We start from the raw sequence: 12,479 nt of genomic DNA, 5'->3' as shown, positions 1-12,479 counted from the left end.
TTAAGCGTCCAACTCTTGGTTTTGGCTCAGGTCTGATCTTGGGATCATGAGATAGAGCCAGGCATCAGGCTCCATGCTCAGCATGGAGTCTGCTTGGGTTTCCCTCTCTCCCTCTGCTTCCACACTCCCCAACCCCCAGTGTGTGTGTGTGTGTGTGTGTGTGTGTGTGTGTGTGTGTGTGTCTGTGCGTGCGCTCTCTCTCTTTCTAAAATAAATAAATCTTTAAAAAAGGAGGTAATAATGTCTATGTTGTAGAGTTGTTGTATGAATTAAATAGGTGATGTGTATGAAGAGCTTAGCAGCATGCCTAGAACATACTGCATATTTATTAACGGTAGCTGCCATGCTATTTTTATTTTAATGCATGCTAAATACTTTTATTTGACCCTCTAAAACTATTCTCTGCTTTTTACCATCTTGCCTTGTGGGGCACAATTGCTAAATTGAGTATCCCTCCCTCTGGATTTCCTGATGAGGTCAACAAACCAACGGGAGGTCCCAGAGGAGGTTAGAAGTTGGGAAGGAGAGAAGTTGGGAAGGAGAGATCCCTGTGCCATTTCTGTCATGCTGTAGTTTGGTTGTGGCTGCATTCTCCCTTAAAGGACAAAAATCTTGCTGGGCAACCATTTGGCTTCCCTTAACCCTGACCATCCCTATATAAGTAATCTCTTAAATTATCCCTTGAGGTAATTTAGGAAGTTTCTGCTGCTTCCTGTCAGGAAGACACATAATGTTTGCCCTTCGTATTTATTGGCACAATTATTATTATTTTTTTAACATTGTAAAGCAGCCAAGGCATCATAAAATCAAGAACCATATGCAACTGTACAAAATCTTGCAAGTTATTCCTGACATCCCTCTAAACCCAACACTAGTCAGAATTTATGAAGACATACTTTCAGATTCAATTTAAAAAGTGGAAAAAATTATAGAGATTTGGAAAAAAGTTATAAAAGTTGTAAAATATCTATAAGAAAGGCAGGTCAAGGTTTCCTCATTAAAAATATACCAAAAAATATAACAACAAAAAATTGCTGGGTATTATTTAGCTTTGTGGCACAAAGACAGTTATTTAAAGTGCAGTTAATGTTTGTAGCTGATGTTTCACAGATGTGTCCCCCAATGTGATACCTCATTTCTAATACCTCATTTCTGGAACCATGGTGGGATATGGAGCATCCCAATAGGGAAGACTTTTATAATAATAATTCAAGGGTATTTTCATTGCAGCAAGAATTTTCACTAACAATGAAGGAATTAATTGAAGTGCATATAATCCTCTGCTATGGTTCTACGTTTGACAATGAGCTAGCCATTTTGCCTTAAGAGAATCACTGCCTGCATTTTTTCCAATTTTATAAATATTAACTACATATATTACAAATCATGTTATAATGAAAAACAGGTCAACCTTAATGCTAAGTTTAAAACAAAAAAGTAATGGAGAACGTGCGAACGTGGTGCTGACTTTACTGCGTGAATGGGACATGACACTCCACCCAGAATATTCTGTAATAAAGCTACTTACTTTAGGTTTTGGTTGAGCTCCAGTTGACATCTGGTTTGGCACACCATCAAGATTCTGGATGTTTCCAGTTTTATTTCTACAAATTCCTTTCCTCTGATGATTTTTTTTAAAGCTTAGTCTTCAGATTTATAGAATTCTGTAGAAAGAAATTTTAAGCAGGTGATTTTTCACATACAAAGAATTATTCCTAGGCAGTAATTCATGTAAATTAGTCAATAAAAATACATGTTTTGAAAGTTAACATAAACTGTGAGAATATTCCCTGATATTAGTAATTTTTCCAAAGACATTTATGATTAGGCTCAGTGAGATTAGCCTAGTTAAGCATAAGAACTTTTTGTAAGTGTAAATTTATAAATTAAAATTAGTTTTACTCTACCAAGGTAAACTAGAGCACTATATTGGCATATCATAAAACTTCCTAAAATTCAAAACCAAAGGTATTTTTAAAATGGAAATAGTAAGATGTGGCTCATACAGAGCCACATTATTCTTTTAGGCTTTAAGATCTCTGTTTCTATATTTTGTTAAATAGGGAGCCAATTATAAATGTATATTTCTGAGAGTTAGCTATAGAATTAAAATCAGTAAAAACATATTAGCAGAAAGAGAACCCAAAACCTCATAGACATAGGAAAAGTCCTTTTCTAGAATGTTGGATAAATCCTCATTGAATTGGGGTAATTAAGTTTGCCTCGATTTATTCTTCCTACTGCTTGGAAGTCTTCTGCATCTCTCTACGTCCAAGTGCCTTATACAAGTTACCTAGCAGCCTCCAGTGAAAAGTTCTATCCTGGTCTATTCCTTCTGGAACAAGTATCAAGTTCTACAGAAGTAGGGAAGGTTAGAAATGTGAATTTTTCATTTAACTAAAATTTTACTCATTGATCATCAGGTTGTTTGGGGGCGGGGTGAATAAAAGATCTAGAATAAACAAACTTTATTGAATTGTATATGAAAGTAGCATTGCCAAATACTAACTACATAACCTTGGCCTTAATTTCCTCGAATCTTAATTTATTCACCTGTAAAACAATACTTTCTGGCATTTATTTGAAGAATGGAATATAAGTCCATAGGAACCTGCCAAGTCTGAGTGGAATCATTAAATGTGCTGCTTGGAAATTACATTCTTCTTACTCTTGATGCTTGCAGCAACTCTCCTGCAGTGAGAAGAATTGGCTATGATGATTAGAATAATAGTGATATGGTGATGATAATGGTAAATAACATATGTTTGACAGGCACTGTTATGCGTTTTACATACTTACCTTTTAAAAACAATCACTTGATTTGTTCTTTGCACTAGAAGCTTACTAACTCAAAAATGTCTCCTAGAAGGGTTTGAGGATATAGAGGAAGTGTACACACTTCTGCCCTGGAGAAAAGGGCATGAAGAAGCTAATGGGGCCAGGTCTTACTTCAAGTATACACTGACTTTTAAAGGTATGACTTATTAAATTTTTTAAAAAGCAGCAACAAATAAGACTACAATGAACTGGCAGTCAGTGGAGCTGACAATGCAGTGAGTTGGCATTGGGTTGACCAAGGAGTGCTACACTCTTCTGATTACTGCTAATGTCTATCTCTGCCACTAGTGTAGACAATTTGACAGATGCCTGGAGGAACAACTCCCTGTAGGTTCATTTGTAAAATGAGGGTGGTGCTGGCACCTCTTTTAACAGGCTGCAGTGGATCGCATGAAACCCCATAAGCACTCCTGGGGTTGCTGTTGTTACAACTCAGCAGGTGGGGATAGTCCTCTCCTTCAGGAAGGTAGGGACTGTAGCTTATTCAGAAAAAAAATGACATTCGCTGACAGAATATTAAATACAAGATCCCATGTATGATAGTTTCACATATATTACTTCGCTTTCTTTTCTTCTTAGCCATTCTGTGAGGGGAGTCTTGCTGTTCTGATTTTATAAAAACAATTACTAAAGAGAATGAGCTCTTTTTTTTTTTTTTTAAAGATTTTATTTATTTATTTGACAGAGAGAGACTGCCAGCAAGAGAGGGAACACAAGCAGGGGGAGTGGGAGAGGAAGAAGCAGGCTCCCAGCGGAGGAACCTGATGTGGGGCTCAACCCCAGGACTCTGGGATCACGCCCTGAGCCGAACGCAGACGCCTAACGACTGAGCCACCCAGGCGCCCCAAGAGAATGAGCTTTTGACGAGGCTCACATGGCAAATGAGAGCACTTAGCTCTCTTGATTCTCCTCCGTGATTTCTCTACTCCCCCAGATTTCTCTTTGTATCCTTGCCAGCCCCACCTCCACGCCCTCTTCTGTCTAAATACCATCATCTGGTTAACAGGCTTGGGCTCCTCTTAGCCCTGGAGATGATGGATACCTGCAGAGATGAGGAAATGGGCTGAAACTGTAGGAAGGAATTGACTGTAACAACCCAGCAGCTTTCTAGAGCTCCCATGGCAAAGGCAGGGCCACTTATATAGCACTTTTAGAATGCATGCTAAGGCACTTGATATTTTTGACATTGTTATGAGTAATATCTTTTCATAAAATTACATTTTCTATGTTCTGTAATTGGTACATAAAAATTCAATCGACTTTTCTTAATTGATGTTGTGGCCATAAATATACATAAGGTTTTTAATTAATGTTTTATACTTGGGGGTGTTGTCTTTGTACTTTTATATCTGGGACTAATGATACTTTTGTTTCCTTTCCATCTTTGTATTTTCTTTCTTTTATTTTCCTTACTACTAGGCTAGGACCTCTGATCAGTGCTGATTAGAGGTGGTAAAATATATCCCAACCTTATTTCTGATTTTAAGGAGAATGCTTCCAACACTTCTCCATTTAAGTGTGATGCTAACTGTATGGTTTTTGTTTTTGTGTTAATCAGGCAGTTCCTTTCTTTTGATCGAAATTTTTTTTTCTGAGATGTTGAATTTTACTGAATGTACTTCCTCCATCTATTAAGATAATCAAATTTTTCTTCTTTAATCTCTTAACTTATAAATCATATTAGTCTTGTATTAAGCCAACCATGCATTCCTGTATTATATCATCAAAGTAACTTTCAAGTCTTTAAAGATTATTTATCATAATGACTCTTGGAATTCATCAAATTCCCTTTAGATACCTGGACATACCAATGAACTATACTAAGATATTTACAATTTTTTAAAAAGAGTTTTTAAATTTATTTGACACAAAGAGAGAGAGCACAAGCAGGGGGAGTGGCAGACAGAGGGAGAGGGAGAAGCAGTCTCCCCATAGAGCAGGGAGCCTTATGTGGGGCTCGATCCTAGGACCCTGGGATCATGACCCAAGCCAAAGCCTTATGCGTAACTGACTGAGCCACCCAGGGGCCCCAATATTTACAATTATTAAACTATCCTTACATGCATGACATCAACTGTGCTTGGTTGTGATAAGCAGTTCCTTCCCATCTTATTCAGTTTGGTTAGCTGCTGTTTTCTTTAGCATTTTTTGCATTCATATTCATTTTTGTCCTCTGTCAAATTTTTGTATCAAGATGTTAGTTTCATAAAATAAACATGGAAGCTATGCATCTTTATAAATGAGGTTCAGAAAATGTATATTGCATGAGAATTATCCATTCTTTGAAAATGTCAAAGGACTTACAGGCCCTTAGAGGTAGGTACTTTTTTTGAGAACTTGTTTAATGTATCCCATTGGTTTTTGGTCTATTCTGGTATGTAACCCCTGAATGAATTTTGATAATATATATTTTAATATAATGTTATCTATTACAAAGTCTTTCAAATTTATTAGCAGACCTATGTACACTCTTGCACTTTTAAAATAATATTGTATCTGATATTATAGCCTTCTTGCTCCTAATTTTATTTCTGTTATTTAGTGGAAAGAGCCTAGGATTTAGGTTAGAAGAACTCAACACTAAGGCAGACAAGTAAATTCATTTCTTAGATCTCAGCTTAATCACCACCGCCTCTGGGAAACCTTGCATCACTCCTAGGAGAGGTTTCTGTGGATTTCTGTACTTCCTCTATCAAAACATGTGTTTCACAGTATTATTGTTGTTTGTTTAATGGGCAGCTTCAAAGTTAAACTGGAAGCTCTATGAGAGTAATGACAAGGTATGTCTAGTTTACCACCAAGCACCTAGCACAATGTCTTTAACAGAATGAACACTCAGTAAATCTTTGTTTGAAAGAACGAGTAATTGTTTCCATGTTTTACTCTGCCTGTCTCTTCCATAAGACCACAAGTTTTAATTGACTTTTATAGCTATCATACCAAAAAAGCAGAAGAGCAATTAAAAATGCCAGCTCTGGAGCTAGAGTGCAGGGTTCAAAGCTAGGCTCTGCCATTCACTAGCTCTGTGACTATGAACAAATTACTTCACTTCTGTGTACCTCAGTTGCCTCTCTGTAAAACTAGAATAATAATGCTGGACTGTAGGGAGTTTATATTCGTAAAACACTTAAAACACTATCTGGTACACAGTAAGTGATAGATTAATGATAGCTATTATTATGTTAGTACATGACAAGTAAACGAATGGATAAAAGAATAATGAACCTGTAAAAACAGAGAAAATAGTGATAATATTTGCTCTGCTCTGGGTGTTCTGAGGATCAAGTGACAGGAATTTTAAATAATAAAAACCATTTTAAGTATTTTAGTAGAACCATTACAAATGGGAAGCCCCCGTGGCCACAAGAAAGAGAACTATTTTCTTCTTTGGAAAAAAATGACAAGGCCAGAGAAATATTTAATAAGGTTTTGTTCCTATTTGGAGCAAAAAAATGGAATATTTTTCTTAAACTGGAATTTTTCTTTTATATCTTAGTCTCTACAATATAACTAGGTTATTTCAACAGTTTAATTTAATGTTTTTATAACTATGAAATACCTGAATAAAAATTTTTCTTCAGACTTGATAGCTCTTTTAGAAATAATTTTTGATTTTCCAAATATGTTTTTCTCCTTAGATCTTTTTATCCATTACTTACTTTTCATAGTTCATACATTACTCAAATAATGCCTCTTCATTTGTTTTTCTCCTGGACAAAGAAATTTTAAAATGCTATCCTTACAGTCATTCTCAAAGGTTGCCATGTATAAATATTAGCCCTAGAGTATTAGACTTCACTGATGTAATAATGATTGAATATTTTCTCCTATGTACAACTAGTCATGACATAGAATTGCAAGAAACCAATAAGGAAATTCTCTTCCTAATGTATGCCAAAATCTCATATAAAGAGAGCTTAAGAAAAAAATTCCTAAAATATTTACCGTTATGCAAATATACCAAAAACTGAAGTGTGTGCTGTTGTTGACTGTCCAAGCCTAGACAGATAAACGGTAAATTATTTAACTCATTTTACTCTTTTCAGAATAAAAGAAATAAAAAATGGAAATACAGACAGATAAATAATCTTTTTCTTCAAAAAGTTCTAGGACATTTCTAAAATATAATATTTAATATTCTAATTTTTATATATTATTTAAAAGTGCAGCATGCCATTCTTTTATTTCCTCATTTGCAAAGAAGAATCTTACTAATTAACTGATTTGGTAATTGAGGACCATTACACTTAATTTTTCAGAGGAAAGCACAATATTTATAAAGAAACATCCATATTTTAAAACATGTAAAATACTGACTTAACATCCAGTTGCAACAATAGGCATAAATAATGTAACATCAGTTTTGGTCCAAATACAAATGAAGTGAGCCAAAGGTCAAAGCTATGCATAAACTCAAAGTCACCTTTGCCATTTATTTTTCAAGTAGTAGATGTGTTCTGTATATCAAGAGAAGCTTGTGTAATTAACCTTCAGGGAACATTAAAAACACAAAGAAGAAATTGAAAATTTTCCTGAGCTGAGCTGAGCTAGTTTGTATTGAATTCATTTTTGACAATGTTTCTAATCTGTTCTTCCTATAACTGGGACTAATTTACTTATCCTGCTAAATTAGACTAAAAAAGACATACTTGATTCCACATCCATCTGAGAGAGGCCTTCCAGCTTTTTGTATTCCTACTGTTAGACACGAGATTTCTCTTCTCTATCACAATAATGATAACTACTATTTATTTAGTGCTTGTACTGAGTGTAGCAAAAAAAAGGGCTGCTGCCCAAATTCAGCTTGTACTTTCTCTGCTTACTGTTGTGTGACTTGAGTGAGTTACTTAAGTTCTCAATGTCTCTGCCATCTCATTAGATTAAAATGGTGATATTAATAGGACCTACTAATACAATTTTATTTATTACTTCTCATTTTATTTTTTGGCCCATATTATATCAAGATGTTGTTAGGACTTCAGGAAGCCAGAGTTCTAATTGTATTATAGCCTCTATGAGAGCTATGACTACACCCTTGCTGATGGATCTAGTACGATAAAACAGTCAATGGAGACCCACCACACACAGACTAAGAAAAAGCACCACGCTGATTGAAGAACCCAAATGTCTCTTTCAAATCCCTCACTGGATCCATTGAAGATGGATATAGAAGTGACAGAACAAAACATAAGATGTGAGAACACAGGAGACTCATGATGACATACAGTTCAACTTAGCATAGTGACACATAGGACAAGCTTTAGCAGTCTTGTGGCTTTATTTGTCACTTGTACATACTTGATTGCAGTATCTACATCTTTCCCCTGCACCCAGTGGCCTCCTTAGGCAAACTGTCTTTGGAGCCACTCAATTCTTGTCTCCATTCACTCCATTCATTCGTTCATTCATTCATATGCCAAGCACTGTGCAAGCACTGGAAAAACAAAAATAAATATATCTTCTTGAAGAGTTCTAGTCTAGGGAGAAAGAGTCATGTAGACTGATAATATTATAAGGATTTAAACCAAAGTATGTACACAATGATATGGGAACACAGACAAAACAGCAAATAATTCTGCCTGGGGAAAGTTCATAGAGTTCATAGAGAAAATAACCTTTAAATTCAGTTTTGAAGGAAGAATAGTATTTCAGGGGAAGAGAACCCCAAAGACATGAAAGCTTAAGAAGAACACTACATGTTCAAAGATTAGTGAGGATTTTTGTCTGACTCCATCTCACTGGGCCTGGCGGGTAATGGCAACACATGGTGTATGCTAGTGTTATGAGGGTCCTCATATAAAGAAGCCACATATTAAGGAGTTTGACTGTTTTCTGTAGGTAATGGGGACACTGTGGATTTCTTGTATTTTACAACTGATAAAGTTAAACAATACAGGGAGATTATATAAATATCAAGGAGTTTAAACATGCTTCAGTATCTCAACATTTCTTACGTGAGTCCAACCCTCCCTTGCCTCTGCTCCCTCCCTTTTTGCAAGTCCTTTTTCAAAACAATGTTTTTATTGTCAACTAGAAATATAGAAAAGCACACAAATAGATGCATAGCTAAATGAATTACTCAACTGTGAAGAACCTTTTAACCACCATCCGGTCAATGGGTAAAACTTTGCCAGAACTCTGCCCTATTCCCCCAACAAATCCCCCAATATACTCCATACAAAGTCCAATCTCCTTCTTCCTCCCAAAAGGAACTGTTATGGACTTTTACAGTAATTATTTCCCTGCATTTTTCATAGCTTTATCAGTCAAATGTGTATCCCTAGATGCTAAAGTTTAGTCCAGCTTTCTTATAAAATTTTTGATATCTTTTAACTCTCTTAATCTGTAACTTATTTCTGTTACAATTTACCTGTTAAAAAACCCAAGTTTTGGGGCACCTGGGTGGCACAGCGGTTAAGCGTCTGCCTTCGGCTCAGGGCGTGATCCCGGCGTTATGGGATCGAGCCCCACATCAGGCTCCTCCGCTATGAGCCTGCTTCTTCCTCTCCCACTCCCCCTGCTTGTGTTCCCTCTCTCGCTGGCTGTCTCTGTCCTGTCAAATAAATAAAATCTTTAAAAAAAAAAAAAACACAAGTTTTTTCTACACTCTGTAGTTCTCCACAGTCCGAATTTTGCAAATTGCATGTTCAATAGTGCATTTCATCTTGTTCCTGTCTTCTGTTTTTCTGCAAATCAGTAGGTGAATCCGATTTGGGTTCCATGACTGTGATAGTGCTGAATGCTTCCATCAAGAAGTATATAATACCTGATTGTCTTCCTTTTTTATATTAGCAGGCATTGATACTAACTACCTATATTTATGAATTTATTGAGGGTTGCAACAAGATTATATTTTAATTCTTTGTTCATGTACGAGTTGGAATATAGTCACATAGAGATGTTTCCTTCATTCATTATTTGGTTACCCAGTGTTACGATTCATAAAGGAAAGCAGGATAAATTGTTTAAGTCTTTAACTTCATTATTAGTTTTCAAGATAATGAACTGGTTTCCTATTACCTTCTAAAAGTGATCATTCTTTAAAAAAAAAATCATTATGAACACACGGATTTAGATATACTTGATGAGTTTCAATCCATTGCAATTATTCCCATGATTGAAATTCACATTGTTCTATCTTTGGCCCACAGGAACCTTTTCAAGTAGTATTTGATAGCTTCCTAGCCATGAAATGACAAGCTATTCTAGGTTCATCTTATACATTTTATCCCCTAAATCTAGAATTAGAAATCTTTCAAGAAGCTCTGATTTCTTTTAATGAGAAATTATATTCCAAGAACACAATCTACACAATAATGAAACAATTCTCATTGCTACTGGGTTGGTAATCTTTTCTAGTTGTTTTTCACAGGGAGAGAGGTTCTTCATGAGTTCATATTGATACTTAAAATTCAAATTTAGGGTTACAGTAATTTTATTCAATCTCTTAGCTATTACATTTGTTTCCCCTTCCTTCTACACTGAGAACATTGGTTCCCAAGGACACAGGCTAGGATAGATTTAGAAAATCCCATAATTACTCATTTGTTTTTAACTCATATTACACATAGAATAGTCTCAAAATAACAATATTAATACTACCACCACATGAGTACTAAAAACACTTAAAAATTTTTTTTTGCATATGCTCTCCCCAATTCTCCATTCCTTCCTACATTTTTAGCCATTATATACTATACTCTCATTCTCTTAGCCTTCATTTTTGTCTTAGTCCTACCAAGAACTACATATTCAGTGCTCACCAGTCCTTCTGGTGATGTCTTTCTGGTCATTAGGTTACTTGAAGCTCAATCTCTACTAGATTCTTCAGAAAGAGCTGAAGACTCCCAGTGCTCTTTTCACTTGAAAGTCAGTTTCACTGGATATGAAATGCTTGGCTCATCTTTCCTTGAGAAACTAAAGGAAAAGAAATGAGAGAATCTTATTTTCTTTGAACAAAAAGAGTTGCTCTTGAAAATTTTGATGATTATCTAATTATAATCTCCTATAAATTGTATGCTTTTTCCCCTTAGTCAAAGAATATTTTTTTCTCTTAAACCCAATAATTGTACTAGAATATCTTTGGGTTCATCATTCTGGGTTGATGTTCTTAAGTGTATGATGAGCTCTTTCAACATGTAACTTCAAATCCTCTTTATTTCAGAAAAGTTTTCTGAATTATAATTTTTAGCATTTCTTCTGATCCCTTCATTTAATTTTCTTCTTCTTTTATGGCTTTTTAAAAATATCTTTTAAGAAAGTCTATTTTGAAGTCACAAAAACATCCCAAAAGTTTTCAAGCTGTGACTTTCACTCTTAAGCTCTTAATACACCTGAAACTGAGTTTTGTGTATAGTGTGATGTGTGTATACAATTCTTTTCATGAAAACATAGGAAGGAAATTTATGTTATTTGGTTTATCAAAAAAGTTGTACTTCTGAGCAATTGTTTCCTTGTGTCTCAGGAATATGAATTTGTCTGATTCATATCTGGTTTCCGACTCAGGTAAGAGGAATGTAAAGTGTAGCAATGCCCATGTTCACTTAAGGCAGCAGAGCAGAGAGAAAAAGCCCTGTTAGGAACTCACTGTACTTCTATGTACAGCTTAGCCAAGGAAAGACAAGTGCTTTGTGTGGACCAGACGCACACCTTCCAGATGAAGAAACCCACCAAGAAGTCTCTTAGAAAGGACTACATTGCCAGGAGATACACTTAAGGGAGAGAACCACTTTTTTTGAGAACCCAGAAGAAAGAATCTGGGTGAGATGAACTCATTAGATGCCCACAGCTAAGCATTGGTTGAAGTCTTAAGTGGCCAGTTGGGGAAAAAGGCCCATCTTGGAGTATTGTAGTCGGAGATTCCAGGCAGAGGAATTTAAAGAGCCTGCTTTAGATATCAGTCAAGCCCCAAGAATGCCAATTCCAGATTGTTACCTGGATCTTTCCCCCCAATCTTTTCAACACTGTCTTGCTCTGGAGGAAAGCTCTACACACATGCTAGGCCCTTAACAAATGATGGCTCTCATTATCAGGGCCCTTCTTTGCTATCACAGTCTGAGATATCATCTCTTACTTGATCATTAGGTATTTCCCATTGGATGAGTGTCTCCAATTATTCTCAAAGTTCCTAGAAAATAAGGACATATTTTATACTTACCTCATAGTCATCAGAATATTAGAAAGAACTTTGTACTTAGAATGTTTGAATAATTAGTTACTGATCAATAAGTAGAGGTAAGTGGAGTTAATACATCACAACAGAAATGCGTGGGGGCAGGCAAGAAAGCCAATCAGCAGTCCTGAAATAATACCTTTTGTTAACCTAGTCAGCTTTTTACTAAATTTTCTAGTCTCAGATTTCTCATTATAAATACAATGTCACTTGTTTTACATCTTGGAGTCTCCTACCATAAAAGATCAGGCCTTTGGATTTAAATGAAATTCCTAAGGTAGACTTTTGAATTCTTTTGCTTTTTAATCATTTAATTTAATCATGTAATCTTTGTTTTAAAGATGTTTGAAACCATATGCTAGATTTTTTTTCATGCATTTTTCATGCCTCTATTTTGGGATCATGTATATTGTTATGTAGGCAGAAAAGAACATTTTCTTTTCTAATATATTTCTTTTATTCATACAAT

The 12,479-nt window shown here is 35.4% G+C and overlaps 1 protein-coding gene across 4 annotated transcripts in view; it reads right to left on the bottom strand.

The window, feature by feature from the left end:
* STARD13 (StAR related lipid transfer domain containing 13) overlaps positions 1-12,479 on the bottom strand; it is a 513,073-nt gene that overhangs the window by 375,333 nt on the left and 125,261 nt on the right. Inside the window, exons 1-3 of one of the 4 annotated variants that reach the window (XM_087865195.1) lie at positions 11,912-11,930; positions 10,602-10,755; positions 1,529-1,664 (exon numbers count right to left, since the gene is read on the bottom strand). In XM_087865195.1, coding sequence (XP_087721321.1) covers positions 1,529-1,558 — 30 coding nt within the window. In that variant the 5' untranslated portion in view covers positions 1,559-1,664; positions 10,602-10,755; positions 11,912-11,930. Of the gene's footprint in view, positions 1-1,528; positions 1,665-10,601; positions 10,756-11,911; positions 11,931-12,479 lie in introns of those variants that run through there. The other 3 variants (XM_087865194.1, XM_087865196.1, XM_087865197.1) reach the window with 3 other exon arrangements.

Source organism: Ursus americanus, chromosome 10 (assembly GCF_024610735.1).
Source record: "Ursus americanus isolate L20-20 chromosome 10, mUrsAme1.1.p, whole genome shotgun sequence".
In the NCBI taxonomy this organism is placed as follows: domain Eukaryota; kingdom Metazoa; phylum Chordata; class Mammalia; order Carnivora; family Ursidae; genus Ursus; species Ursus americanus.
Note: the sequence above shows the minus strand (reverse complement) of the source record. Positions and strands in the feature narration are given on the sequence as shown.